Genomic DNA, 26394 nt, shown 5'->3' with positions numbered 1-26394 from the left:
ATCCATAAATTGACTTTGGGAAGAAATAGCTGAGCTGTGTGCCGTGGAGCAGGTGCCCCAAGCCGTCTTCTGATGCTCATCACTTGCAATCTACGCTTTAAACTCACGTCAGGGTATGCCCGGTTCCCCTTCTGCTTCCCAGAGGCTGATGGTGACGTTGCTGCATCGCCTGCCGTTCAGGGCGGCAGCAGCGCCGCTTCCCGGCGACAGACTCCGCCGGGCGGACGGGGGCACCCGGCCCCCCCCCCCCCCCCCCCTCCCCCTGGCGGTCACATCTGGCGGTCTCGCGACGACGCGCGTAGCGGGCGGGAGGACCTGATATCCACACAGACGGCCGGCGGCAGCGGCAGACCAGCGCCGGAGTGAGGCAGGCGCCGACCGCAAGCCGGCCGGCCGTGGCAAGGACTGCAGCGACGCACCATCGCCGGACTGGGGCGCGCGCCGACCGGTACTCGTCAACTCAACCTCCTCGGTGGATAAGCAACTGCAGCCTGCGACCGTGCACGTGAGGTCAGGTATCCTCTGTTTCTGTGCGCCGCTGGCCGGTGACACTGCAGTTGATCAGTACTGAGAATGCTGACACATTACACGATGCGCTCTTCCAGTGCGATGCCGTCATAGATAAAAGCCCCTCAATAGCCCCTTCATGGCCTTTTCAAAGCGCTCCATCCTCCTTTTCCGCATTCTTTCTGGTTGTAAGTGGAGGTAAGTCAACCAGATTCCACGCTCGTTGGACGTTGAAGTGTTAGATCACGTCATCTTGATAAGTCGCGATAACTAACAACAATCTTGGAGAAGGAAGCACGCATGCCAAAGCCCATGCACATGCACGCGCCACCACTGCATGCTTGTTTCATGCTGTTTTGGTCTGGTCTTGCCAATCATCTGAGCTAAAACCGATTTCGTCGTAGTTGTGGTCAACGCTTGCATGTTGAGGATGGTGACATGGCGGCAAAGTCTCTCGTTTTTCGGCCAATACTGTTACATACACATGTAAACCGGATCCCATGTACGCTCGTTTGCGGCGTTCGTTGATATGGCTACGTCATGGTTGGCATGGTTACGTACGCTGTCTGAACTTGGAGAGTTGGAAGCCCGCGTTGCTGTTATCTTTCCTCGCGTCGGTGTCTGGTTGCAGCACTGATGAAAGCAGCATTCGCAGCTGCATAATCTTGTTTCAAGTGAGGGTCAAGAATTTGTTGTTGTTTGCACTTTGCAATGAACGTAGTGTGCACCAACGTCCGTCATCGTCCTCACAAAAAACAGAAGCGTAGTCATGTAGCGTAACAGACTGAAGATGCGCAAACGTGCGAGATCAGACGTGCTCTCGCCTTAGCCTTACCATGACTGACTTGCTTTTTAGTAGCCTTCTCAATCACTAGTAGGTGCCATTCGATCGGATGCGGCACCTACTGTGCACCAATCCTGAATCCGCCTTGGGCTTTGGGGCATCAGCCGCTGACCTTCGCGCGGTGAAGTGGCCCCGATCAGCGCGAGGCTAGCGCTTGCACGTCTGGTCACAGTCCAGCACTCGAGTTACGTAAGCAAACAGCTGTCGATAAGACACGTAGTATCAACCGATATCTGGCTAACGACACGGACGGGAAAAGTCGAAGCACGTGCTTCCGGAGGCTTCTCAGTAATTGTGAGCTGCAGTATTACGGCTGTGGCGAAAACGGAAGGAGTGGAGTACCCTCCGAACGTTAACTGTTGGTGCCACCCGCTGAAGAACGCGTCAGGCTCGACGTTCTCAAACGGTCCGAGCCGTATGTAACTTGTCACAAATAAATGTAGGACACTCACGTGACTGGTACGTCACGTAAAGACAGTGTTCTTCACGTGTTGATGCCAAAGTTTGGGCTTCTATGGCCTGAGATTTGGTGTTTTTATTAGTCGCGGTTGAAAAATATTTCGTTGAGTTGAAATGTGAAAGAGCCCAAGAACTCTAGCTCGGTTTCTGCCGCATAGTTCGTAAATTCATTTAGTTGAAATTTGGATCTACCAGTTTCGCGCATGCTTGCATTATTACTTCTGACAATAATAATTTCTTGTTGCGACTGCTAGCTACCCTTTATTAGGATATAGGATATCTGCTAAGGCACCCACACACACACACACACACACATATATATATATATATATATATATATATATATATAGGTTATAGGTAGGGTTATATATAGGTAGGGTTATAATCGTAGGTTCCGAGGGACCCTTCGGGCCCCTCGGAACCTACGATTAAGGGGCCAAAAGGCCGGCCGGAGGTCGTACTCAGGGGATATGGCCCGCGGGACCGGGAACTTTAATGCCACCCAGAGGGCCCTGCGTGCTAATCAGGGTCCGCTGAGTCGATCAGGGCCTATCTGTTGGCCAGGCACCACCAGTAACGTTCAGTCGGCTCCGTGGCGGTATGGGCCTGACGGTCGGTTTCCCAACCAGGGAGAATGCCGAAGTCAGCAGTTCAAATTGGTCGAGGCCCCACAGCGCCTAACTTTACTGGCAAGGGGCAAGGTCCATTTCCCAACCTGGGAGAATGCCGAAGTCAGCAGTTCAAATTGGTCGAGGCCCCACAGCGCCTAACTGTACTGGCAAGGGGCCCAAGTCGGCCACATGCAGTGTTCAAGGAGGCCCGAAGAGCATCGAGCACAGTCCGCTGCATATCGGTATGGGCCGAGGGTCCACTTCCGCCGAGGGTCCAGCTACAATTCTAGGGCCGGGGATTTACACTGGTTGGGGTCCCCGTCAGAGACCCACAGCGCCTAATAGAGGGTCCTGTGCTCCCAAGGGGCCCCGAGACGACGAGGGGAAGTGTCCGGTGAGACCCGAAAAGGCGTCGGTTCAGGGGGACCCTCCATCGTCGGTCCAGGGAGACCCTCTGGTGCTCTCTTCTGGAGAGGTCGCGTTGCTAGTAGAGGCGGCGTCGGTGGTAGAGGTTGTGCCGCTGATGGAGGTGTCGTCGTTGGTCGAGATGGCGTCGCTGGTGGAGGTGGCGGCGCTGGTGGAAGTGACATCGCTGATGGGGGTGCCGTTCCCCGTGGAGGCGACCACGGTCTCGCTCTTTCTATGCCGGAGCGAAGCGGTGCCGTCGGTGCCGTCGGCTGGACTTTTGCAGGCGGCGGTGCCCGGTGTGTTATAGGCTGGTGAGCGTGATCCTGCCGCGGGGAGGCCTGAACATGCTGCGGAGGAACCCGAAGGGCCTGAACGTCACCGATGTGCTGAACATGGAGCTTTGGACGGTGCTGCTGCTCCGGCCTGTCGCGCTGCTCAGCTCGTGGGCCAGCCCCAGCTCAGCAGGCGGCTCGCTCGACAAACGAGCCGACGTGCCCGCTCACCGCCGCCGAGTCACGTGCCAGGCACGTGCAGCGCCTGAGTCGCGCACCCTCCACTGCGGCTGCTATCCAGCTCATGTTTCGCGACCTCGCCTGCCTTTCTGGCGTCCTGACGTGCCACCCAGGCAAGTCGTGACGCGTCACCCAGGCGAGTCGTGACGAGTCACCCAGGCGAGTTTTGACGCGTCACCCAGGCGAGTCGTGACGCACCACTCAGGCGAGTCGTGACGAGTCACCCAGGCGATTTTTGACGCGTCACCCGGGCGAGTCGTGACGCGCTACAGCGAGTCGTGACGCGTCACCCAGGCGAATCGTGACGTGTCACCCAGGCGAATCGTGACGCGCCACTCATGCGAGTCGTGACGAGTCACCCAGGCGAGTCGTGGCGTGCCACCCAGGTGAGTCGTGACGCGTCATCCAGGCGAGTCATGATGCGTCACCCAGGCGAGTCGTGACGCGTCACCCAGGCGAGTTGTGACGCGTCCAGGGTCCAGCGGCCGCTGAGTCTCGAAAGAATCGCGGGCACGTCTCGGACAGCAGTACTTTAAAACACCGCGCCGTTCGTTGGTCCACATGGGTGACCAGTCATCACCCATCACCCGCAACGTACCCTGAGGCCGCTGCGTCGGCAGTGTGCGAATCCCCGCTGTCGGCCGCCCGCTGGCCATCTGGCCGTGGGTTCCGTGTGTGCCTATGGGCGGGCTTGACCGAATCGGTGGTTTGGACATTCAGCCATAGATGGTGCTGAACTCTGTAGTCCATCCTTGATGTATGTGTGTACGGCGATCATATTCCCGTCAGGCGAGCTGCGCTTCGTGATGCAGTTGACGGGTTTATCGTCTCCAGCCTGTGGTTGTGGACTTGCCCCAAGTGCATGCATTTTGTACCCGGGGTCTGTTGTGATAAATCAATATAAAATACGGCCGCGATAAGTCAGGGTATAATGTTCTTTTCACACAAGCGTTCTTTACGCGGGTTGCATTAGCCCGGACTACAAATCACACATGAACTTACATACAGGGTTTCGAGTTGGGGGGAGGGGCAGGATTTTCCTGGTAATTCCCATTCCTAGCGCCTTGAGCAGTTAGGCTGTGGGGGGGGGGGGGGGGGGGGGAGGGAGGGAGATACAAAGTCGGAACGAAAGCTCACGGTGGGAAGAAAGAGCAGGATAAAGTCCTTGCTTTACAAATGATGCATGGTCCATGCAGGATGTGTCCACAGCATAAAAGCGAGATAAGAAACGACGAACAGACTAATGGAAAGTTTGTGAAAAAGTTTGTGAAATTCGCTTTGGGACTGCTCTGACCGCGTAGCTGCGAAGAAATCACATCTGCGCCGTGATAGGTTTGCCAATAGGTAGTTCACGATTAGTCAGTTCCGTCAGTGGGTTCGTGTTTACAGCACGTAAACCCAAATACGAGGACATTGGCTTTGGACTTGGTAGACGGGCAAAATGGAAGCCAAGTCAGCAGCTGCGAACCAGGAGCACAGTCGGGCTTCCGTAAAGGTGGGCGCCGGATTGACAAGCGGGCTTCTGCTGGTGAAAAGTCTACTCCCAATACAATTCTCTGAACGTTGTCCGCCTTATTTCTGGGGAGGATTTCCTTCATCTACCTTGGTTTGCGTTCTTTAAAGGGGACGTTTCTCATTTGGAGGTAATGAGGCCAGCATCAGGTATGATGATACAAGCTCACTTATAACTATTGGTGCACTTTGAAGCGGAAAAGACTGCTCTTCACAGCACAATGCTGTCTGGTAGACATGCTCCTCAATGCGTCATGGTTCGATCACGTCACCGCACCCAGCACGACGCTGATTGGGAGCCAACTGACGGCCGTTATATCTGGAAATCGTGTTTCACGCTGGGTGTTGCAGTCTCTGTAAGCCGCGCGTCGTCGGTCCCACGCATAACACCAGGCGGAACCAACCGCTGGACGAAACGACCGCGCGTTGGAAGTTAGTCCTTTTGGACGTTTTACGGAAAAATTGGAACATTTGGTCGGTGGTCCTGATGGCAGATTTTACCCATCCGATTATAATACTGATGTCCGTAACGGATTAGCGTTTACAGCACCGCGGTGCACCGTGATGCTGATTTTGAAAGTGCACCACCGCGTGGTGCAGTCTGTGTTATTCGTATTGCTGTAAATGCTAAGCCGATCTGAGGATCAGCCGCAATATTGCAGAGGCGAAGTATAACCCCAGTCTAACCTTTCGAACGATGTACAGCGATTCCAATAGGTATCAAGAGCATCGCTCACCGACGTCTGTTTTTATCGCGCTTTCACCTCCCGCCACATAACATTAGCGGCGACGGCCAACGCCACTCGGTTCGACGGCGATTCTAGCTCCAGGCATCGATGTTTTTGCTCCTAAATGCCAGCACGGAAACTCAACATTTTAAAATTATATTTTGCAATTGTTGATGTCAAAAGGACGAACTCAGGACTAAGGTAAACGTCCGTTTGGTGTGTCGGTAATTTTTCTACCTTGTTTCGATGCGCATTGAGCCTTAGGAGACCCCTTCTCTCTCCCGAGCAGGGGCCCTGTGGGTAGAGCAGTGGATGGCAACTTCTCCCGCCAGGGGCTCAAGGGCCTTCTGTCCGAGCCCGAGATACCTACCGGTTGTCATTCTGACTGCACGTAAGCCTGGGCCCTCTGGTCGATTCCAAGGTCCTCAGCGGGATACATCATGCGTCGGTCCGCTTCATGACGCTGCGGGCCACCTGACCGGGGCAGTCGGCCTGGGATCACCGTAGATGGTCCAACCGACGTAAAGGAATCCGTTGATGGCATACTGTGTCCAGCAATTGTGGCGGGGACCCCAGTTTGGCTCATCGGGCCACCAGATGGAGCGGGGCGAAGGGTATCCGTATAGTACTGAGACCCTGACTGGTACAGGGCCGTTACTTCATCTGGTGTGGGCATAACACGCAAGCAAAACCATAACGGTTGCCGGCGTGTAAGATAAGCCGCGGTGTTTTGCGTTGTTAGGGTACGGCTTTGATAGAATGACGTCGTGTTGGTCGGCATTCTGTGCGTATTCTGCATATGGAAAGCTCCTGCCAGTGAAGATCTAGTGCTAGACCTGCTAATATTACTGCCTTCGTGAATGACAAGCCTCCGAGACCTTCTCGTCGGTGGCACGTTAGTGTCCCTGATCACGTGCTTGGCCGAGAGCGACCGTTTGGCGCCGCTCCTTTGAGATGTCAGCAATGTCATGCTGCTCTACTGGAGATGATATGGCAATACAATAAGGCAATATGGCTTTTACTAACACCTTAAATCGTCGACGTTGATGTTGGCTCACTAGCACTAGTTCCGCCATGTACTTAAAAAATACGATGTGGATCATGCAGAAGAAAATGCAAATATATGGAACTGGCCTGATAAGACACTCAAAGGAATAATATGCAAGTATCCGGAAAATGCCGCACATCACAATCTGGACTATCCATGGGTGTTTGTTAATAGGGTCCATACAAAAAATGAATTTGCCGGGAAACAGTTTGGGACAATTTAGCCTAATAAGACAGTAGTAATAGCCTTATTTCTGGTATAAAAACCAGGAGAATGAAGATATAGGGGCTATTTCTCAATTCTTCCGGTTTCTTTACGAGGAATAAGGCTGTTACTATTGTCTTATCTATATGCGTAATGTTCCTCGCGAATGCACTAAAACACTCACACAGTTTAGCCTAATATCTCAACAAAATTGCCTTCACGTAGAATATAAGTTGTCACTACGTTTCGAACACAGAAAGGTGTGTCAAAGCTAGTGGAAAATGAGCGGTGTTAACTGATTAACACAATACATGCAAAATGCGCCCCCGTCCATTTCAAAGTCACATCAATGCCGGCCGCTAATGCTCCGACAAATGTAAAATACGTACATGAAAGCTAAATGATGATGAAATTCTAAAGGTTTTTTGCTTATACGTAACTGTATTGAGATAAAAATTCACTGCGTGGGTGGCGAGTGCGGATTTTGCATGACACCTAGCACTGCTCCCGGATATGCAAACTGTCCATGGACTACAAATACTCCAATGGTGATCTTTTTGTAGGTTATTCCATCTCCACATAAGTCTTTGAAGTCAAAAGATCTTTGGTCCAAAAATACATGATTTTTTTTTAGAGATTCCGCTTAATGATCAGTATACTAAACCACTATACTGTCATGATCCTGCGCAACGCACGAGCGATGTGGGCATTGCTGGCATTTCAGCAGTGGCATTTGGTGGTGGATGAAATGAGATGCAAGGAGCGCCTTCAACTTTCAAAGAGAGGGGATGGCGAGACCATCGTATTACACAACGTAGTGCTTCAAATATGTTGTTCAGAACTACCTAGCAAGCTGAATGCAGAGCTGGATAATGTAATCAGTAACTCGGCATGAATTTATCAGGAAAGGCAAGTTTGTCCATTGGAAACAGAACGCAGATTGCTGGCATCTAAACTAAATTAAACTGGACATTTAAGTCTGTCCATTAACAACACAAGTGGATTGCTGGCATCTAAGCTGAATTAAACTGAACATTAAAGTCTGTCCATTAACAACAGAACGCAGACTGCTAGCATCTAAGCTGAATTAAACTGGATATAAACGCCACACAGGCTTGCATCACCATCAGCTGTCACAGATACTCAGCTTAAATGTCCGAGCTCCTGTCGTTGGGTCAAAAGTTGGGTCATGTTTAGCTCAGACGTCAGTCAGTGCACATTCATTTGTCCTGTAAATTGTCAAGATGTTTACCTGCTGGCATAGTTTCTGATTCAGTCTAGGCCAAGGCCGATGTACAACTGGACTGCTGCATGGATCTTTTCCCTTTTTCACTTCGACGTGTGGTCGGGAAACGGCAGGAAGGGTCCTAAAATGCGGTTCAAAGCCAGGCCCGTGTCTTCGCTAACCCTGGCATTGCAGCGGTATGAACACAAACTACAAACCAGCAAAGAACTTCTGGGTTGATAAAACGTCCAGATCAGCAGCTTCGTACCGTGTGCCAATTCGGGTTGGACGTGTCTGTACAGAATTCGTGCCTAATGCACTGCAAGATGTTATGGGCAGTGGTCCATCTCACGTAGGTTTACTGGGCACAAACACGAAGTGTTAGGCCAATGCTCAAACTTCGTCTATGTAGCCAGTGAGCGCTGTCACTGGAAAGGCGTGTACATGACCTGTGATGGAATACCAGCATGCAGCTGACTCACTTGCCTTTGCAGGGTGCGCTGGGCGAGATGACTTTGTACGACACGCTACACTACAGCGTGGTGCCACCGCTGTTCCTGCTCTTCTTCACGCCCGTGGTACAGGTGCTGACGCGCGTGGCTGACCCGCAGCCGCTCTCCTGGGCTGTGTTCACCGGCAATGCCTTCTCCTGGTGTTTCACGGCCGTGATGGTGCTATGGGCGTACCTATTCCTGGTGCTGCCCGGGGCCGTCCACCACGGCCCGACCACCGACTTCGGCCAGACGCCCTCCTACCGCGCCAACGGCATGCTCTACTACACAGCCACCCTGGCCGCGTACGCGCTGGTCGAGACGCTCCTGCTGCCGGGCGTCTCGGTGCTCGTATTCTCCAACATGGCGGCTATCCTGGCGTCCCTGAATGTGCTGGCGCTGCTGCTGTGCACGCTGTTGCTGGTGCGAGGCAAGACGGCGCCGCAGACGGCGGAGGTGGTCCCGCCGCGACCGCTGCCACACGAGTTCTACCGCGGCATGGAGCTGCATCCGCGCCTGCTCGGAGTCGACGTCAAACAGCTGACCAACTGTCGGCTGGGCATGATGCTCTGGCAGCTGCTGGTGCTGGTGTTCTGCGTGGCCGGCGCCCGGCTACACGGCCCCTCCGCCGGGCAGCTGGTCGGCGCCGCCATCCAGACCGTATACATAGCGAAATTCTTCTGGTGGGAGACAGGCTACTTCAGCACGCTGGACATCACGCTGGACCGCGCCGGCTACTACCTCTGCTGGGGCTGCATGGTGTGGGTGCCCTGCTTCTACACGTACAGCACCTGCTTCCTGGTGCGCCACCGTTCGCTGCTGAACGACACGCAAGCGGGGCTGGTGCTGGCGCTGGGTCTGGCCGCCGTGGCGCTCAACTACCGCGTGGACCTGGAGAAACAGCGCTTCCGTCGGTCGAGCGGCGAGTGCCGGCTGTGGGGCCGGCCCGCCACCTTCGTGTCGGCCGAGTACCGCACGGCCAGCGGCTGGCACAAGGCCCGCCTGCTGACGGCAGGATGCTGGGGCGTGGCGCGCCACCTGAACTACACGTTCGAGATCGCCGCCGCCCTCTGCTGGTGCCTGCCTGGCCTGGGCCACGGCCTCTGGCCCTTTCTGTACGTGATGTTCCTCAGCGTACTGCTGGTGCACCGCGTGTTCCGGGACGAGGCTAAATGCGGTGAAAAGTATGGCAAGGCATGGCGGCGTTACTGCAGCCAGGTGCCATATAGGATGGTGCCCTATGTGTTCTAAAGTGACGCTCGGCGGGCAGATCGATGACAAAAAGAACTGTACACCGAAATAAACCGTGCTACTGCACCTATGTGAACGTCATGTAAGAATGACAATTTTACACTTTTAAAGGAACGCGCGAGCTTTTGCCCTCTTTCGACAGATTTGGGATGGGTTTTAAGGAAGGGAGTCACACACATCAGCACATGAATAATGAAGTGGCCAAAACCTCTGCATCGTCGTCGTCCGTCCTCGACTGCTACTTTTGGTTCAGCGGGTACGCTAAAACGCTCACCGGCTCGCATGCTGGGTGAGGAAGCTCGTGCGGCAATTCTGCATCGCAGGAACCGTACATGGCACCTTAAAAAAGGGCGTGAGCAACTGTCATCGTAATCATGACACCGACATTTATTTGGCGTCCGAGTGGACAAGCCAGTGGTGGCTAAAACAAGCCAGGCATGCACTATACAAGTCACCGATAAAACCCAAGCGACGAATCCATGAAGACGAAACGTACAGAAACTTAAGCATTGGGCTTCGCGTCATGGATAAAGACCCCCGAGGGAGTTGTGAAAGGCAAGCGAGACCGGGGGGGGGGGGGGGCATAATGTCCCGGCTTCAGGCTGGATTCAGCACCATGAGTTCCCAGCCAAGCTTACAGCGCTTGTGAGCTCAGTCAGCAAAGCGCGGATCGAGGCCATCCTGTATTGCAAAGCAACCGAGGCTCATTTACGCATCGCTCCTCATCTTGCTCAACGTGCTATGGCTCTAAAACGGCGTAGCTTAAAAGAGAAACGAAAATAGTACAGGGAAGAACACCACACGGATAATACAACATAAACACCAATATCATGTACCAATATAAGTTGTAAAGGTGCCGTAAATCAGCACAAAACATTGACCGTAGTCGCTAAGACCGAGCCGCCTGACGAATTCGCTGGATGTCCGGAGCCGACACTGGCCATCGCCAGGCGATCCCAGGTGAGACCGCTCGTAACGATCACTGCACCATGGCAGCGACACAGATCAGTACGTGCCAATCTTAATGAGTAACTGGTGAAGGCGGTGGCAGGCTCACGAGTGCAGCAGGCTCGGGTGGGTAGCAGGCTCGGGTGGGTGACAGGTTCAGAGGCGTAGCAGGCTCAGGAGGGTAGCAGGCTCGGGTGGGTGGCAGGCTCAGGAGGGTAGCAGGCTCGGGTGGATGGCAGGCTCGAGTGGGTGGCAGGCTCAGGAGGGTGGCAGGTTCAGGTCGGTGAAAGCCTCGGATCGGTGGCAGGCTTAGGTATGTGGCAGGCTTACGGGGTGGCAGGCTGGGCTGGGCAGCAGGCTCGGGTGGGTGACAGCCTCAGGTCGGTGGCAGGCTCGGTTAGGTGACAGTCTCAGGTCGGTGGCAGGCTCAGGTCGAGTGGTGCCGGACACGGTGGTCGCTCTTCGCTCAGCACTGGACAGAACACAGTCGGTTGTACCAAGTAAGCCGCTCACGTGCTGCATCCAGGGGTGCCAGAGCCAGCGGAGTTGCGGCTGCATCCTCCCGCACACGCAGCTGCTGGGCTCGCACGCAAGTGGCGCCAACATGGGAAGCCCGGCGGCTGACTCGCCGATGGCCGCTGTCAGCACCCTCCGTCTGCAGGAAACATTTTTGACCCCGCTGGACTCACTACCAGGCGACGAGGAGGTAGCCAGCGGAGGCTGGCAGTGACAGTTCGATGGGGAGGGCGACCGACAGCGGCCGTTTGAAGGGGAGGACGACTGATAGCGGCCGTTTGGCGGGGAACACGGCTGATAGTCGCGGCTCAAAGCGGAGGACGGTTGGCAGTGACCGTTTGACGGGGAGGGGCGACTGGCAGTGACCGTCTGACGAGAAGGACGGCTGGCAGTGCCCGTCTGACGGGAAGGGCGACTGGCAGTGACCGTCTGACGGGGAGGTCGACTGACGACCGTTCGGCAGGGAGGTCGGCCGACAGTGACCGTCTGACGGGGAGGTCGACTGACGACCGTTCGGCAGGGAGGTCGGCCGACAGTGACCGTTTGACGGGGAGGTCGACTGACGACCGTTCGGCAGGGAGGTCGGCCGACAGTGACCGTTTGACGGGGAGGTCGGCCGACAGTGACCGTTTGACGGGGAGGTCGCCTGACGACCGTTCGGCAGGGAGGTCGGCCGACAGTGACCGTTTGACGGGGAGGTCGACTGACGACCGTTCGGCAGGGAGGTCGGCCGACAATGACCGTTTGACGGGGAGGTCGACTGACGACCGTTCGGCAGGGAGGTCGGCCGACAATGACCGTTCGCTTTCATGTGCTTGCGCAAAGAGCTGGGATCCGTGTAGGTCTTGGAGCAGCCTGGGAAGCGGCATCCGTAGGGCCGGTCCACCAGGTGCGTGCGGGTGTGCTTGAAGCGGTCCGATGAGTTGGAGTACGCTCTGTCGCAGCCCTCGTGCGTGCAGGCGTACGGCTTCTCACCTGAAAGTGCGCACCCTCTCAGTACCTAGGTCCAGATGCAGCAAGCTGATCGATGTCATTGAACATTTCAAACTGGGTTGCAGTTGATTGCTGAAAGAAGCCTTCCAGATTTTAATGGGTGTTTAAACTAAGATCACAGTTTAAAAGATTATTCAGTTGAGTTCTCAGCACTACGTATTTTGAGACTTAAACCCTCTGGTTTCTGAGCCTGACACCCGCAAACTTGTGCAGACTATTCCATGAGGACTATTTCAAGGTCACCTTAGCCTGCATGATGCCATAGAAACGTCGCAGGAGGCTCCCCCTCATTGACCATGCTGTGCTCAAGGCCAGCAAAAATATGATCATTGAGTTATTCGCGTCTGACGTACGTAAGCACAATTTCTGTCACCAGCGGACTTCAATGGGCTCTAAACCGCTGTAATACGCTCAGTGCAATGGCGGGAAGCCGAGAGCTGGTTCAGAGGAAAGCCCAGCGATAATTGATGGAGGCAACTTGTTTTAAGTAACGATATCTCCTGCCTGAGAAACAGATGGTTAGTTGCAAGGAAGGAGCTAGCGGCTGAAGAACTACATGACATTTTATGCTTTTCGAAATGTGTGAAATTGACAACTTCCTAGCGCAGGTAGACAACTCGGCCGCGTCTACGCGTATCGACGTCTCCGCCTTCCAAAGCACACCATTCTGACACCATCCCACCTCGCTCCCTGAAACTGCCCAATGCGGATGAGGCGAGACGGTGGGCCGGTGGGCAGCAGCCGGCGCACAGTGGCGCCGCTCTCCGCCCGCGGGTGCATCACCACCGAACATGCCCCTGGACCGTGCACCTGAACGCGGATGGTGCCACTGCGGAGGCGTACTGCTCGTCCGCGGTCGCGGGTGCTGCGCGTCCAGCGCGGCCGAGCGGTGGGCAGACTCGCCCGAGATGCGCCGGACAGTTGGTGGCGGAGGATGAGCTCGCGTCAGGGTGGTGTGTCAGTCTGGGGCGGACGTCGATCCGTGCAGGGGCGTGACGGAACCGAGATATACCGGACAGTTGGTGACGGAGGATGAGATGGCGTCCGGGTGGTGTGTCAGTATGGGGCGGACGTCGATCCGTGCAGGGGCGTGACCGACAAAGATGCACCGGACAGTTGGTGACGGAGGACGAGCTGGCGTCAGGGTGGTGTGTCAGTCTGGGGCGGACGTCGATCCGTGCAGGGGTATGACCGAGCCGAGATGCACCGGACAGTTGCTGGCGGAGGATGAGATGGCGTCGGGGTGGTGTGTCAGTATGGGGCGGACGTCGATCCGTGCGGAGGCGTGACCGAGCCGAGATGCACCGGACAGTTGCTGGCGGAGGATGAGATGGCGTCGGAGTGGTGTGTCAGTCTGGGGCGGACGTCGATCCGTGCGGAGGCGCGACCGAATCGCTGAACAACGGCGGGAAACGCCGGTTGGGTCGCATCGGTTATTTTCAGAAAAGGTAGCTCATCATGAGATACCTTATAATTGTCTGCAAGTTGCACATCAATCAGAGCACATGGGACAGACTGGCGATCTCCGGCTGGTCGTAAATACCAGTTGACGCAGCTTCGTGACCTGGCATTGACCAGTGCGCCTTATCTGACACTGCTGCCTGCACTGCGCACCCATGCGCGTGAAACGCCGTCGGGTGGGGTCAATAATGACGCACTGCCGGTGGATACCGTCGGCCAGACGCACCAGCAGCGTCAGCCGCACTTCTCGCGGCCCATGCGTGCAACCTCCAGCATCTTCCCGGCAGAGTTGGTAGAGCTGAGAGCCCTCTAGCAGCTCGTCCACCTCCCCAGCCCCCTCATCTGGCCATCGTAGTCCAGCAGCCCGGCTACTCCCGAGACTCCGTCATCTGGCCGTCGTGGTCCAGCAGCCCGGCTACTCCCGAGACTCCGTCATCTGGCCGTCGTGGTCCAGCAGCCCGGCTACTCCCGAGACTCCGTCATCTGGCCGTCGTGGTCCAGCAGCCCGGCTACTCCCGAGACTCCGTCATCTGGCCATCCCAGTCCAGCAGGCTGTCACCACCCAGCTGACCGGGCGCTCCCACATCTGTCCGCAGCTGAGACGCCTCCAATGTCTTTAATTCAATGGCCATGACTTACAGGGAAGCAGGACTGTCCAAGCGATGCGTGGCGTTCCGCACTTCAGCAAATTTTTGCTTATCTGATAGTCTTGTACTATTCTAGACAATGTGCCAACTCAGTCGATCACCTCGACATCATTTTGGAAAACGAAGATCTACATAATAAGGATATAATATATGCTGGAAAGACGCGGTCGAATGTTAAATACGCGTCTCTAAAACGGAAGAATGAAAGATCCTAGAGCAGTTATGTACACGAAAAGTGTGGGGGTAATTTTTGCTATCAGCTTCACATTCGTCGTCTGTCTCGTTCAAACCGATGCAGTTTCTGCTCATTCCAAATAGTGTTTCATTTGCTGCCAACCCAGCTGACAGCGATCAACTCATCCGGTTTTTTGCAGTTTTGATGAAAATGGTCAGTATCTGTTCAGCTACTGCATTGCGAGAACGCGGTTTTCTAGCTAGACTCGATTCTCCCTTATAAAGAAATCCGTGGCGATATCCCAGAGACTGAGTGACGATCTCGGACATCATTTGGCGGTTTAAACCGGAGATATAGATAATGTATGAACTGGAGACGCACAAGGCCCCATTTGTACTCTTTATGTTATGCGAGAAAAGTCCAAAACGTGGCGGCTTAACGCCAGAATTTTTGTGTTCAATCATGATTTTAAATGGTCACATCATGTCACGCAGTTCATGTCACACACAATTATTTCCGAGCAGCGACCGCGGTGGGTCCAACTTTGGAGACCGGACCTGGGTACTTGTGTTAACCAGCAATATGCAATGGCTTCATGCTAGCCTCAACATACACTCATCAACCATGCTTGTGATAAAAGCGAGATGAAGTTGGTGGGCTATCCTTCTGATCACCGGCAGCGTTGTCGCCGCCAGGTGACGGAATTGGCTGGCAGGCCCCGAGCCCAGCACGCATGTCATGAGAACGAAGGTACGTACCGCTGTGTGAGCGCTTGTGAATTTTCAGATTCTCCTGCCTGCTGAAGCCCTTCCCACAATCCAGGCAGACGTGGGGGCGTTCTTTGGTGTGTGTTCGGACGTGCACAAACATTTTATATCTGGAAAAGGTCAGACGCAGTGCTTCAACACGACCGACCCGCGTTAGGAGCACTGTCTCGGGACAGCTACAAATATGTCGTGCAAACAGAATCCCCCGTGAAAGCAGATGCAGAAACAACGCAAGACCAGTCCCCCGCAACTGGATTAACAGTCTCAGCACCTTTAACAAAGTCATATGAGGCCCTTGTGCGTGTTTTGTACCCGGATGCAAAAGTCGTAGTTTCAGAACATTATCTAAATGAACCCTGGACAGAATGGTTCCGGGCCGTTCAGGGAGACGCGCCATCTGTATGCTGACTGACCTGGCATTGAAACCCTGCCTCTTCCGAGAGCAGCCTTGCCACAGGCAGCGGTAGGTGTTGCTGGCCAGCTGCACGTGCTCCGCGGTCACGTGATCCACGAGATGCTGCTGAGAGGGCAATACCCGATGGCATTTCTCCCACCTGTCGGCAAGAGATATACGTTCTATCGCAGTATGTATCTAACTTTATGGCTAAATACATAGCCCAATAGTTCAGTATCTGCCACATGTGGTGCATGCATTGCATTGCTGCCGATTGGCCGGTAATTTTGATCTGGGTCTGGTGTCGGAACACAATTGTTAACGCAACTAGGTCGTGGTATCAACAGTTGCAATATACATAATCGTCATCAAAAATGCCCAACAACACTCAATGGTACTCAATAACTCATAATGAACAGTTCACATCGACCAGTAGGGTATCGGATCGATGCTAAAAGCAATCTGCTTTGATTAGATGCCTAAAATTTGCTGTGCAAATAACGGTAGGATGAGTTTTTTTTTGCAATTGTGGTGTTGCAAGTGCACGTGCTATCAATAAGATCATCGAATGCTTACTTAATTCTAAGTCGCTATTGCACGCCTGAGGTGATGGTAATTTCCGTTAAATAGATGTATTTCATATCATTTAAGACAGTTTGATTTCGTGAGAGCTAGTTCTTCATCGGCATTTAAGTCCTGAATGACCAGCTCACAAAATAAGTTTGGGTTAAATGCGCAAGATTGCTTATTATCAACACGCGCTGGGGTAGGGGGTCAAATCGCTCCCCAGAAAGTTTTTCCGCAATGGTTTTCGAACAGCTCGGCGCAGCTGCGCCGATTTTGCAAGCTGTAGGCAATCAAATAGCGGATCGTCCGGTATAAAAATTTAGATGTACCTTGTAAGGTCGCTGACCTAGGGCAGGTCAAAGTGAGACCATGGTTTCAGCAAAGGCAATGTCTAGAGAATAGTTGAATCAGATCCAACAGCAGAGTGTGTGACAAAGTCATACATCTCTGAGATACGTTCTTAGGCAACACAACAATTAAATGAACAAATTACATTGACCTAAGGTCAGGTATGGCGTCAGATCAACCGAGGTCAGACCGAGGCCAAAATCAGCCTCTTTTATTACTCTAAGGTTTGGTGTATGGAGCGGTTTCTGGTGCTCATTTCAAATTTATTGATAACAGGAGCTGCATTTTACACCTTCCATGGACGTCTTAAAGGTCAGAATAGATTACTCACCTAGAATGGCCCAGGTCAACATTTTGTTTATAGGAACATACTGCCTAGCGTAACCTTTGTCGCTTATCCAGATGCAAAACTTAAAGCGATCTTGTGTGATTTTAGTCACCATGACCTTTAAAAGGTCAAACGAGGTCACTGTCCTTAAATGAGCATGCGACTTGTTGCTTAGAACTTAACTAGGTTCTAGGTTCTAGGTCTAGGTTAACTAGGTTCCAGGGGATCGTTGGAAACGAATCTGAAATTTAATCTTGTTTGACCTTATTTGGCCCGGTCATGAACTACGAATCTCAAACCCTAATCTAAGTGAGTTCACGTACAGTTCAAGGCAGCCTGTGAATTTAATGTCTTTAGCTCACTTAGTTTCTGAGATCTCAGGGGGGTAAAATTAATCCCCCACCCGAGTACAGGATATCTAACCGCCCACCCGGGCGTGAGCTAAATGGTAGCAGTATCTGTCGTACACGGAGGAGCACTTTTCCCTTGCAGTCTGAAAGTCTGGTTAAATCTGCAATCGTCGAATTTCCGATGGCCTCGCGACCAGAGCCAGCTGTTGGAGCCCGGTTTGTTTTCGCATAGATCAAGCAAGAAAAATGATAAGTTTTACACTTTGCTTCGTGCGTTTCTAGTGCAGCATCATGTTCAATAACCGTGGAAAATTGAGAGAAGTAGCAGCCCCCTCTTTCTTAACTCTCGCTTTATCTCGCAGCCTCGTGACACCCCACTGATCCGAGGCCACATGCATGAGCCATGAATGGGATGAGTGTCCACTTGGTGGAGTTTCGCACAAGTGTCGAATACATGTCCCGTATGGTTGCCGGACATTCCGATCTGATTTGTTTAGGTTCATCGGCACATGTGAAGCATTTTCTTGATGACTTGATGCGCCACTGTGCGTAATGTGTGTGTGTGTGTGTGTGTGTGTGTGTGTGTGTGTGTGTGTGTGTGTGTGTGTGTGTGTGTGTGTGTGTGTGTGTGTGTGTGTGTGTGTGTGTGTGTGTGTGTGTGTGTGTGTGTGTATATCGAGGAACATATTTACTTAACAGAGAAATAGGGTTATATAAGACAGTAATGTTAGTTTTATTCCTCGGAGAAAACCAGGAGAATAGACATATAGTTGGGTTCATATTTCGGCAATATGCCTTCATCGAAACGATAGCTGAAGTGAATTAAAAATTGCTCGCCGATGATCCCACTCGATTTTCAGCTTTGTTGTTTGTTGTAAAAGCAAGCCAAATTTTTTACAGGACACCAACATTCAGGGGATCAAACAAAGAGGGACCGCCAGTAATCACCACAGTACAGTGTCTATCCAAGGATCAGAAGGCGCGAACATACGTGTACATGCAAAAGAATTCAGGCAAATAGGCATCACGCACACGTTTCATTCAAACAGCAAGCGAGTGGAAGTAAACAGGCATCATACGTCGACGCATCAATTATACAAGCAAACGATTTCAATTGAACAGGCATCGCGTATCACGCGTCAGGCATCACTTACTTGTGCAAACGATTTTAAGCTGGCACACATCACACATAAAGGCACATATCACGTTCTCATAATCGATAATGATGAGCCCTGTATGTTAAGATTTGGTCGCCGACTTTCTAAAAGAATAGATTCACTTATTTTTTGTCTGGGTGGTCCTGGGCTCTGTATTTGACTCTGAGCTCTAAAAGGGGCATACGGTCCATACTTCCCTCGATTTCAGCCTAAGCATGTGTTGCCGAAAAACGGTCACCAAAAGGGATATTCCCTGTTTTGTTTTTAGCGTCTCACAGGTGTTCATGATATCTCAAACGAATAGGGCGCATGGACTCCCCGACATAGACCATGTCCCTCCCATGTTTTTCACGCAGCTTACACTTGATTTCGTAAACCACCTTTTTGGCGCGCAAACCCCTTGAAACCCAGATCTGCATAAATGGCATCTGTTGCCGCCCGGGCATTTAGGCTTCGAGATGGAAGATTTCACTGGAGACATTTTAAGTTTATTGTCGTTTTTTCCAACCTATACGTACGCCCAGTTTTGATTTTTTTACAATGTGTTTGATTTTCCAAAGAAAATGCTCATCTTTGCAAGGTAGCGTTAAGAATCCGTTTTTAAGAAAACATTGTGGCCTCGGTGGGGCAGACGCAGAAGATCGCAACGAAAATCAGCCTCATCGAGATCGCACCCCAAATCTGTCGTTTAGATTTCCAGACATCGGTAAGAACTTTCCGGAACCTTCCAGTGATGAAGTAGAAGTCAGCCTACAGAAATTGAAGGATGACGTACTGCGCACGTTCAAAAACCATAAAGTAGGCAAGCTGAATGTCACTGCAGATCAGCGCAAGGCCTTTAGCAAAAATGATGATGTCATACTTAAACAGATCGATAAGCGTAACGGTTTTGTAATCTTAGACAGGCTAGCTTATGATAACAAGGCTTAGGCTATACTTAACGACAGCGACAACTATGAAAAACTGAATAGGAATCCTGTCCCTCCGGAAGGCTAAAACAAAACAAACACTAAAGAGCACAGTTAGCAGAAAACTTTCGGACAAAACCATCAAAAATTTGATGCCTAAACAAAGTAGAACTCCTGTATTTTATAGGCTTTCTCAAGATCACAGACCTGCGGTGCCCCTTAGATCTGTCATATCTGCGTGCGGTGGTCCTACAGAAAGACTTCGTGTCTTTAAAAAAAAAAATACATAACCAGCTCCTGAGGCTTGTTCTCACTCATCTGTGGGACACCAGAGCCTTTAAAAAAGGCTTCCTATCATTCGCAAACAGAAGGGTTACCAGCAACAGCATTTTCTTCAGTGTAGATGTCAATTTATATGGCAACATACCAGTCAATGAGGCTATTGCTGCCGTGAAAGCCAAGGAAGACCAACATTTCCATGAAATTGATGCTTTCGGTCTGCCAAAAGAGGATGCCTGCGGTCTTTAAGAGCAGTGTCTCCTGGATAATGTTTTGTCGTTCGGAGAATGACTTCTACCGACAAAATGGGAATAGCAATGGGGAACCCATGCGCTCCTCCTCTGGCGATAATATTTTTAGACCAATTTGAAACGAAGGCTCTGGCCACCAGCCCATTAAACCCAACTTTCTTAGCCAGACATATCGATGATTATTCTGTGGTCTGGACGCACGGACAGCGTGCCCTTGAAGAGTTTTTAGAGTTCATGAACAACCAGCATCCAAATAAAACTTTTATGATGGAGCATTCAGGGGGCGGAAAGGAGGTCCAATATTTGGATACGCTAGTGACGGTGGAAAGGAGGAATAACGGCACAACGTTGGAAACAGAGCTCTTTATTAAGCCCACCAACTCTGGTATCATTTTGCACTGTGCATCTACGCGTTTAACTTCCACTAAGCACAACATAATTTGTTACATGTTCCAGAGGGCTCTAAATAACTTATCAAGTGGTGAAATGGAAAGAAAGAACGTAAACAAGATATGGTCTTTGCTGTTGGGCAGCGAATATTCTCCGCAACTTTTAGGAAGAATGTTGGAGGAAGTAAAAAGGTCTAGGGCGCGTAGGGGGATGAGTGGCAGGTGGTGGGAACACGTCCTATCGGAAGACGGATTCTTAATGCTACCTTACATAGATGAGCATTTGCTTTGGAAAATCAAACCCATTGTAAAAAAAATAAAACTACGCATACGCATAGGTTGGAAAAACTACAAAAAGCTTAAAAAGTCTCCGGTGAAATCTTCCATATCGCAGCCTAAGTGCCCCGGGTGGCAACGGATGTCATTTATGCAGCTCTGGGGTTTCAAGGGGTTTGCGCGCAAATAGACGTGGTTTACGAAATCAAGTGTAAACTGCGTGAAAAACATGGGAGGGACATAGTCTATGTCGGGAAGTCCATGCATCCTAGGGTTTGAGATATAACGAACATCAGCGAAACGCTACATACAAGACAGGGAATACCCCTTTCGGTGACCATTTTTTGGCAACACGCGCTTAAGCTGAAACCGAGGGAAGTATGGACACTATGCCCCTTTTAGAGCTCAAAGTCATCCACAGAGACAGGACCACCCAAACAGGAAAATAAATGAATCTATTGTTATAAAAAGTTGGCGACCAAATCTTAACGTACAGGGCTCATCATGGCCGATTATGCGAACGCGATATGTGCCTTCCTGTGTGATGTATGCCTATTTGCTTGAGTTATTTTGCATGTACACGTATGTTCGCGCATTCTACTTCTTAGCTAGACACTGTAACGTGGCAATTACTGGCGGTCGCTCTTCGTTTAATTCCCTAAATGTTGGTGTCCTGTAAAAAATGTGGCTTGCTTTAAAAAAAAACTGAAAAATCGAGTAGGATCATCGCCAAGCAACTTTGAATTCACTTTAGTATTGTTTTGGTGCAGGCATGTTGCCGGAATACTAACCCAATTATATCTCTATTCTCCAGGTTTTTCTCCAAGGACATAAGGCTAATACTACTGTCTGTACTTCAAGTCTTCAAATGTGGGGTATTCCCGTTGTTAACTATGATTGATGCTTTCCATGTCACTGGTGATATTCTCTTCGAAAAATATAGTTCGTAAAGGGGTGGTAGGTAGTTGTTGACATTCGCCACTCCCCCTTTCTCCGAGCTAGTTGGCTGCCAGTGTGTAAAATGTTCGCACAAAGAAACTTAATTGTCGCGTAGAACGTTAAACGTCGAGGCGGAAAGCCCAGCTTGGGTAGAGGGCTGAAGGTCTACTGAACACAGCGCGTTGACGTAGCGGAACCGCGTGGTGGCAGGTGCGCCTTCCAGAATGAGGGTTGGATATGGCTCTTCAAGCGAGGACCATTTGGACTTTGGTTTGATAGCATCAGCCTGGTCACAGGACAGCCCGGAAGTCGTTGAAGTCGCAATGGTGCGACAAAAGTCTTTCGTGCTATTTCGATAACGGACCGGGGCAACATCGATCCGTTCAAAATGCATTCTAAAGCTAGGATGTTGCGCTCGGAGCGCTGGCAATAGAGAACGCTCAGCACGGGAATCAGATTAAAAATCCGTCTCAGAGAAATGAGCGTCCTCTGTATTGTTCATTTTGTAGCCTGAACTGGACCTATAATCTGGACTAACGATGCCATGTCAAGCGATTGTTTTACCCAATTTTGTTTTCTCATGAAGAGTTGCCATAAAAACACTTGGTTTTCAACTTCAAGTGTAAAACAATGCCAGGTTCGTAGCCCACCATGGGTGGAGGGACCAAATTTCTCTTGCCATAAGAGACCATTGTAGCGGGTGAATTAGTAGCGTTTAAGGTCATATTTGGTTTGTGGATGAAAAGCGTATGGGCTCACGTTTGACAGGCAAAACAAAAAACCGTAAGTGTTAAATGGCTCACCGTTAACGTCTGAAGCTACCCAGGAATTAACGAATTAGTTTTGAGGTTGCAGGCTCAAGTAACCCGCTGCACTCTCCATGGCGGACGCCACTATGAGGAAGGAACAAAGGTAGTCTTCTGATGTGTCAGCTTTTCCCGATGCTTTTGTAATATTCCGCACAAAAAATATTGGGGAGAGGGAAATCAACATTCGAGGGGAAGGGGGGGGGGGGGGCACTCAAGATTGGGAGGCGTGGGCACACACAAAAGAATGCAAACAGACATGCTGATCCCGCCTGTTGGGTTTTTTAGTATTTCCGTTTTGGTACCAAGTAAGGTCCTTGTCCATTTACACGCGCTCGGGTGAGGGCCAAGTTGACCCCGAATTTTTTCAGAATGGTTTCCGAACGGCGCGGCGCGCTGCGCCAATGTTGCGCAGCTGTAGGCAATTGAATAGCGGATCGTTTGGGGCCAAAAATTTAGATGTGCCTTGTAAGGTCGCTGGCCTACGGTAGATCAACGGTAGGCCATGGATTCTGCGCGAAGTCAATTTCCAGGAAATTGTTTTATCTGATGCAACGACGGAGCGTTCGACGAAGTCATACATCCCTCAGATACTTCTTAGGCAATGCAATAATTGAACGAACAAATTCTGTTGACCCAAGGTCAGTTTTGAAGGCCAGACCAAGGTCAAAAACCAATATGTTTTATTACTCTAGGGCTTGCTGTATGGAGTAGTTTCTGGTGCTCATTTGGAATTTGTTGATAATGGAATCGCATTCTACATCTTCAATGGGCTTCTCAAAGGTCAAAATAGGTCACCGATCTAAATTGACACAGGTCAACATTTTGTTTTTTGGAACATACTGCCAAGCGTAATCTTGTGTTGCTTATTCCCACGACAAAGCCCCAAAGCAGTCTAGCATGATTTTGGTCACCAGGATCTTCAAAGGGTCAAAAAAGGTCACTGACCTTAAATGAAAGTGTGACCTTTTGCTTAAAACAGGTATCAAGTTCTGGGAGCACTTCTGACACCAGTCTGGAGATTGACCTTCTTGACCTTATTTGACCCGTAGGCCATGACCTAGAAACCTAAAACTTTGACCTAAGGGAGTTCAGGTATAGGCAACACACCCTGTAAATTTGGTTTCTCTAACTCTCTAGTTCCTGCCATCTTAGGGGAACTAAGAGACCCGGATCTTTCACTCGGGTGGGGGTCAAACTGACCCTCTCACCCGAGCGAAGGATATCAAACCGGCCATCCGTCTGTGCGTGTTAGACCAGACAGGGACCGGCTGGCTGGTGTCCGAGCGTCACTTAGGCAGAGTGCATAAGTGATGCGCTTCGCACCCAGGTCAATGAGTGGTGCTCGCCGCAGCGATCACCGTTTATCCGTTCTGGAAGCGCTCGGCTGGCCGTAGCGTCGTCAGATCTTGTACAGCACCGGGACTGCCTGAAAGTGTGCAGGGCACCGCACGCCCCCGAATCCGCGCGGGAACCGGCTACCTGCGGCGGCCCGCCCCCCCCCCCCTCGCGTCGGGCGTTCTTGGTTGTTTTTAAACAGCTTACTCATCGACTGAAACTGCTTCCCACCTGCGCGCATGTGTGTATCTCTGTGCACTGTGCGTGATTTTTCTTGTGCGACAAGGTGCACAACAACCACCACGTGGACGAGGCTGCAGTGAGATGAAGGTAAATATCAATTGTAAATGGCTGTGGGCACTTTCAATGGCCAGGGCTTAAAGCAAATGCTCCACTGTTGAAGATTTGGAGGCAGTGCAAATGGCTGCTCTAGAAAACAAAATTTCCGTATTGAATAAACATGTCCCCCAGCACGTCACCTTTTTAATAACGCCACGGAACCTTTTATGACGCCAGAGTCACTGCCGGACTGACTGTGATAGAGTTGTCATTGTAGCGCATGGCTAACTCTTTGTAGTAGTTCATCTCGCTATAAGGTGACTTGCTTATTTAGGCGTGTTATATAACCCAACTTCGAAATGTGCGCGTGTTTCGACTCCGTCATGGTGATTTTTAGACGTTTTCGTGTGATAATACTTTTTTTTACTTGCATTTGCAATCCCCTCATTTTTGGATACGACGTTATTCTTAAGTCATCTGATTCCCGGCACGTTCCATACAAGTCACGATTTTTAACTTTCCGTTCACATGTACGACGCTTTGTCAACATTTGTGCCAACGAGTATGATTTCTGGACTTCTTAACGTGAGTGGGGTGTATTTGGAAAAGCCCCGCGAAAAGGATCGCGCGCGACGGAATAAGATGGACAAAAAATGACGCCACAGGAAGGGATATCTGCTTTCGATCCCATGCCGATCAAAACAGCCCAGCCCCAGGCCATATTGGTTTCATTCGTACGAACCTTGTGTAAGCCATCTGATCTCCGTTCTCTGTCAACCACTGACGGCGGCAGCGGTTGGTGGAAGGTGGTCGGTGCTGATCATGGCATTCTTGATCAATGACGTCGGTTTTACGCAGCGCGCGATGGAAAAAATGGGAGAAAAGTTATCCTCAGAGTCAGAAATTGGGATATTTCACGCCTTAAAGAGGTTTGACAATGCGTTCTTGTGTGGCACACTCCGGCCAACTCATCCCAAAAGGCAAACGTGAAAAGTTTTCTTTACAATAACGGATTTGACAACGAGATGGAAGAAATGATAAATAATAATGGATGTTGCTGAACGCCACACAGAGTCTAGCAGCACAGTTTTTAAGATGGCAGCAGGCATTTGTTTCGTTGTGTGTACTTAATCACGACTTTAACAACTCCAATCTCTTCAAATCAGACAGCTAAGCATGACAGACGGCCTAGCGACCAATGGCTCGGCTAAACGTCAATGTATGCATACAGGTCAAGGTGACGACCGGGTCAGCGACGGTCAGTTCTTCACCGTTATCCTAGCCAAAGCCCCCTGCAGTTCAAAACCTCAAGCAAACTCTGATCGTGAAACGGAATCAGTCATCACAGAAAGCCTTCTGAAGTCAATGATATCTAGAACGGTACAAGGTCGTGGCTAAATAGAGCGAAATTTAGATGTCAGGAATCGCACAGATGAGGTTTGAGCAATCGCACTTCATCGCCCAACTCATGTTGATCGCCGAAACAGTGAGCGGACGATCGTTCCACTTGGACTGCGCGAAGCGGCTGCGGGCCGGTGGCCGCCACTCACCCACAGGCGTATCGAAGGCCGTTCTGATGGCTGCGCCGTCTGCGTCGGTCCCGGACCGCTCCATGGCCCCGTCTGCGCCGGTCTCGGGCCGCTCCATGGCCCCGTCTGCGCCGGTCTCGGACCGCTCCATGGCCCCGTCTGCACCAGTCCCGGGCCGCTCAATGGCCCCGTCTGCGCCGGTCTCGGGCCGCTCCATGGCCCTGTCTGCACCAGTCCCGGGCCGCTCCATGTCCGGTCCGGTGTAAGGCCCGGCCACGTCTGTGTGTATGTGTGTGGCATGTGTATGCCGGCCGGAGCCGGTCGCCGCGAGGTGGCGCCCCCCGCCAGGCGACCAGTGGGGGCGGGAAAGCACCCCGCCCGCCGCCTGTCCGGGGGGCCTGCCCACCTATCGCTGATGTGGAGATGTATTTGCTTCTAACGAGTTTAAATGTGCTCGGGCGGCGCGGCCTGACCGCGCCGGTCGGTGGGAGGGCGTGCGGTCGACACGCATGTGGATGCCGGTCAGGGGTCCCGGGAGGTGCACAACACAAACACCGCTGACCGGACCGCGGCCAGGAGTTAGGGCGGCACCACCGGGGGGGGGGGGGGGGGGGGGGGGGGGGCGCCACCAGTCATTGATGTGGAGGACGAGGTTGTAAAACCATCACGACACATCATGACGCTGTCCTGCAACGCGCCTTGATACCAAACGTGTTTAGGTGCGCGGTGAGCAGAAAAGGTACGCATTTTTTTCCTGTGGACTCTGGAGACCGGCCTGACGGGGCCCGCGGCACGGGGTCCCTGTCTCATTAGCACTACTGATGTGTTGGTGTGTTGATGAGGCATCGGAAGTAAGCGTGAGCATATGCGTGCGCGCGGGTGTGTGCGCGTACTTGTGGGTGTGCGTGTGAAAATGGAGGGAGAGAGAGAGAGAGAGAGAGAGAGAGAG

The 26394-nt window shown here is 51.7% G+C and overlaps 2 protein-coding genes across 2 annotated transcripts in view; both read left to right on the top strand.

Moving 5' to 3' along the window:
- Positions 1 to 26394, top strand: part of LOC119093383 (integral membrane protein GPR180) — a 97479-nt gene that overhangs the window by 66017 nt on the left and 5068 nt on the right. The window lies entirely within an intron of this gene.
- On the top strand, positions 340 to 9909 carry LOC119093227 (7-dehydrocholesterol reductase). The gene is made up of 2 exons (XM_037216141.1): positions 340 to 510; positions 8553 to 9909. Exon 2 carries the CDS (start codon positions 8568 to 8570, stop codon positions 9798 to 9800), a length of 1233 nt encoding a protein of 410 aa, XP_037072036.1. The 5' UTR covers positions 340 to 510; positions 8553 to 8567; the 3' UTR covers positions 9801 to 9909.

This window comes from Pollicipes pollicipes, unplaced genomic scaffold, assembly GCF_011947565.3.
Source record: "Pollicipes pollicipes isolate AB1234 unplaced genomic scaffold, Ppol_2.1 Scaffold_4002;HRSCAF=4701_pilon_pilon_pilon, whole genome shotgun sequence".
NCBI classification, from domain to species: Eukaryota; Metazoa; Arthropoda; class Thecostraca; order Pollicipedomorpha; family Pollicipedidae; genus Pollicipes; species Pollicipes pollicipes.
Note: the sequence above shows the minus strand (reverse complement) of the source record. Positions and strands in the feature narration are given on the sequence as shown.

Coding starts and splice junctions, on each gene's coding strand:
- LOC119093227 (XM_037216141.1), top strand. CDS start 8,568: ATGACTTTGTACGACACGCTACACTACAGCGTGGTGCCACCGCTGTTC.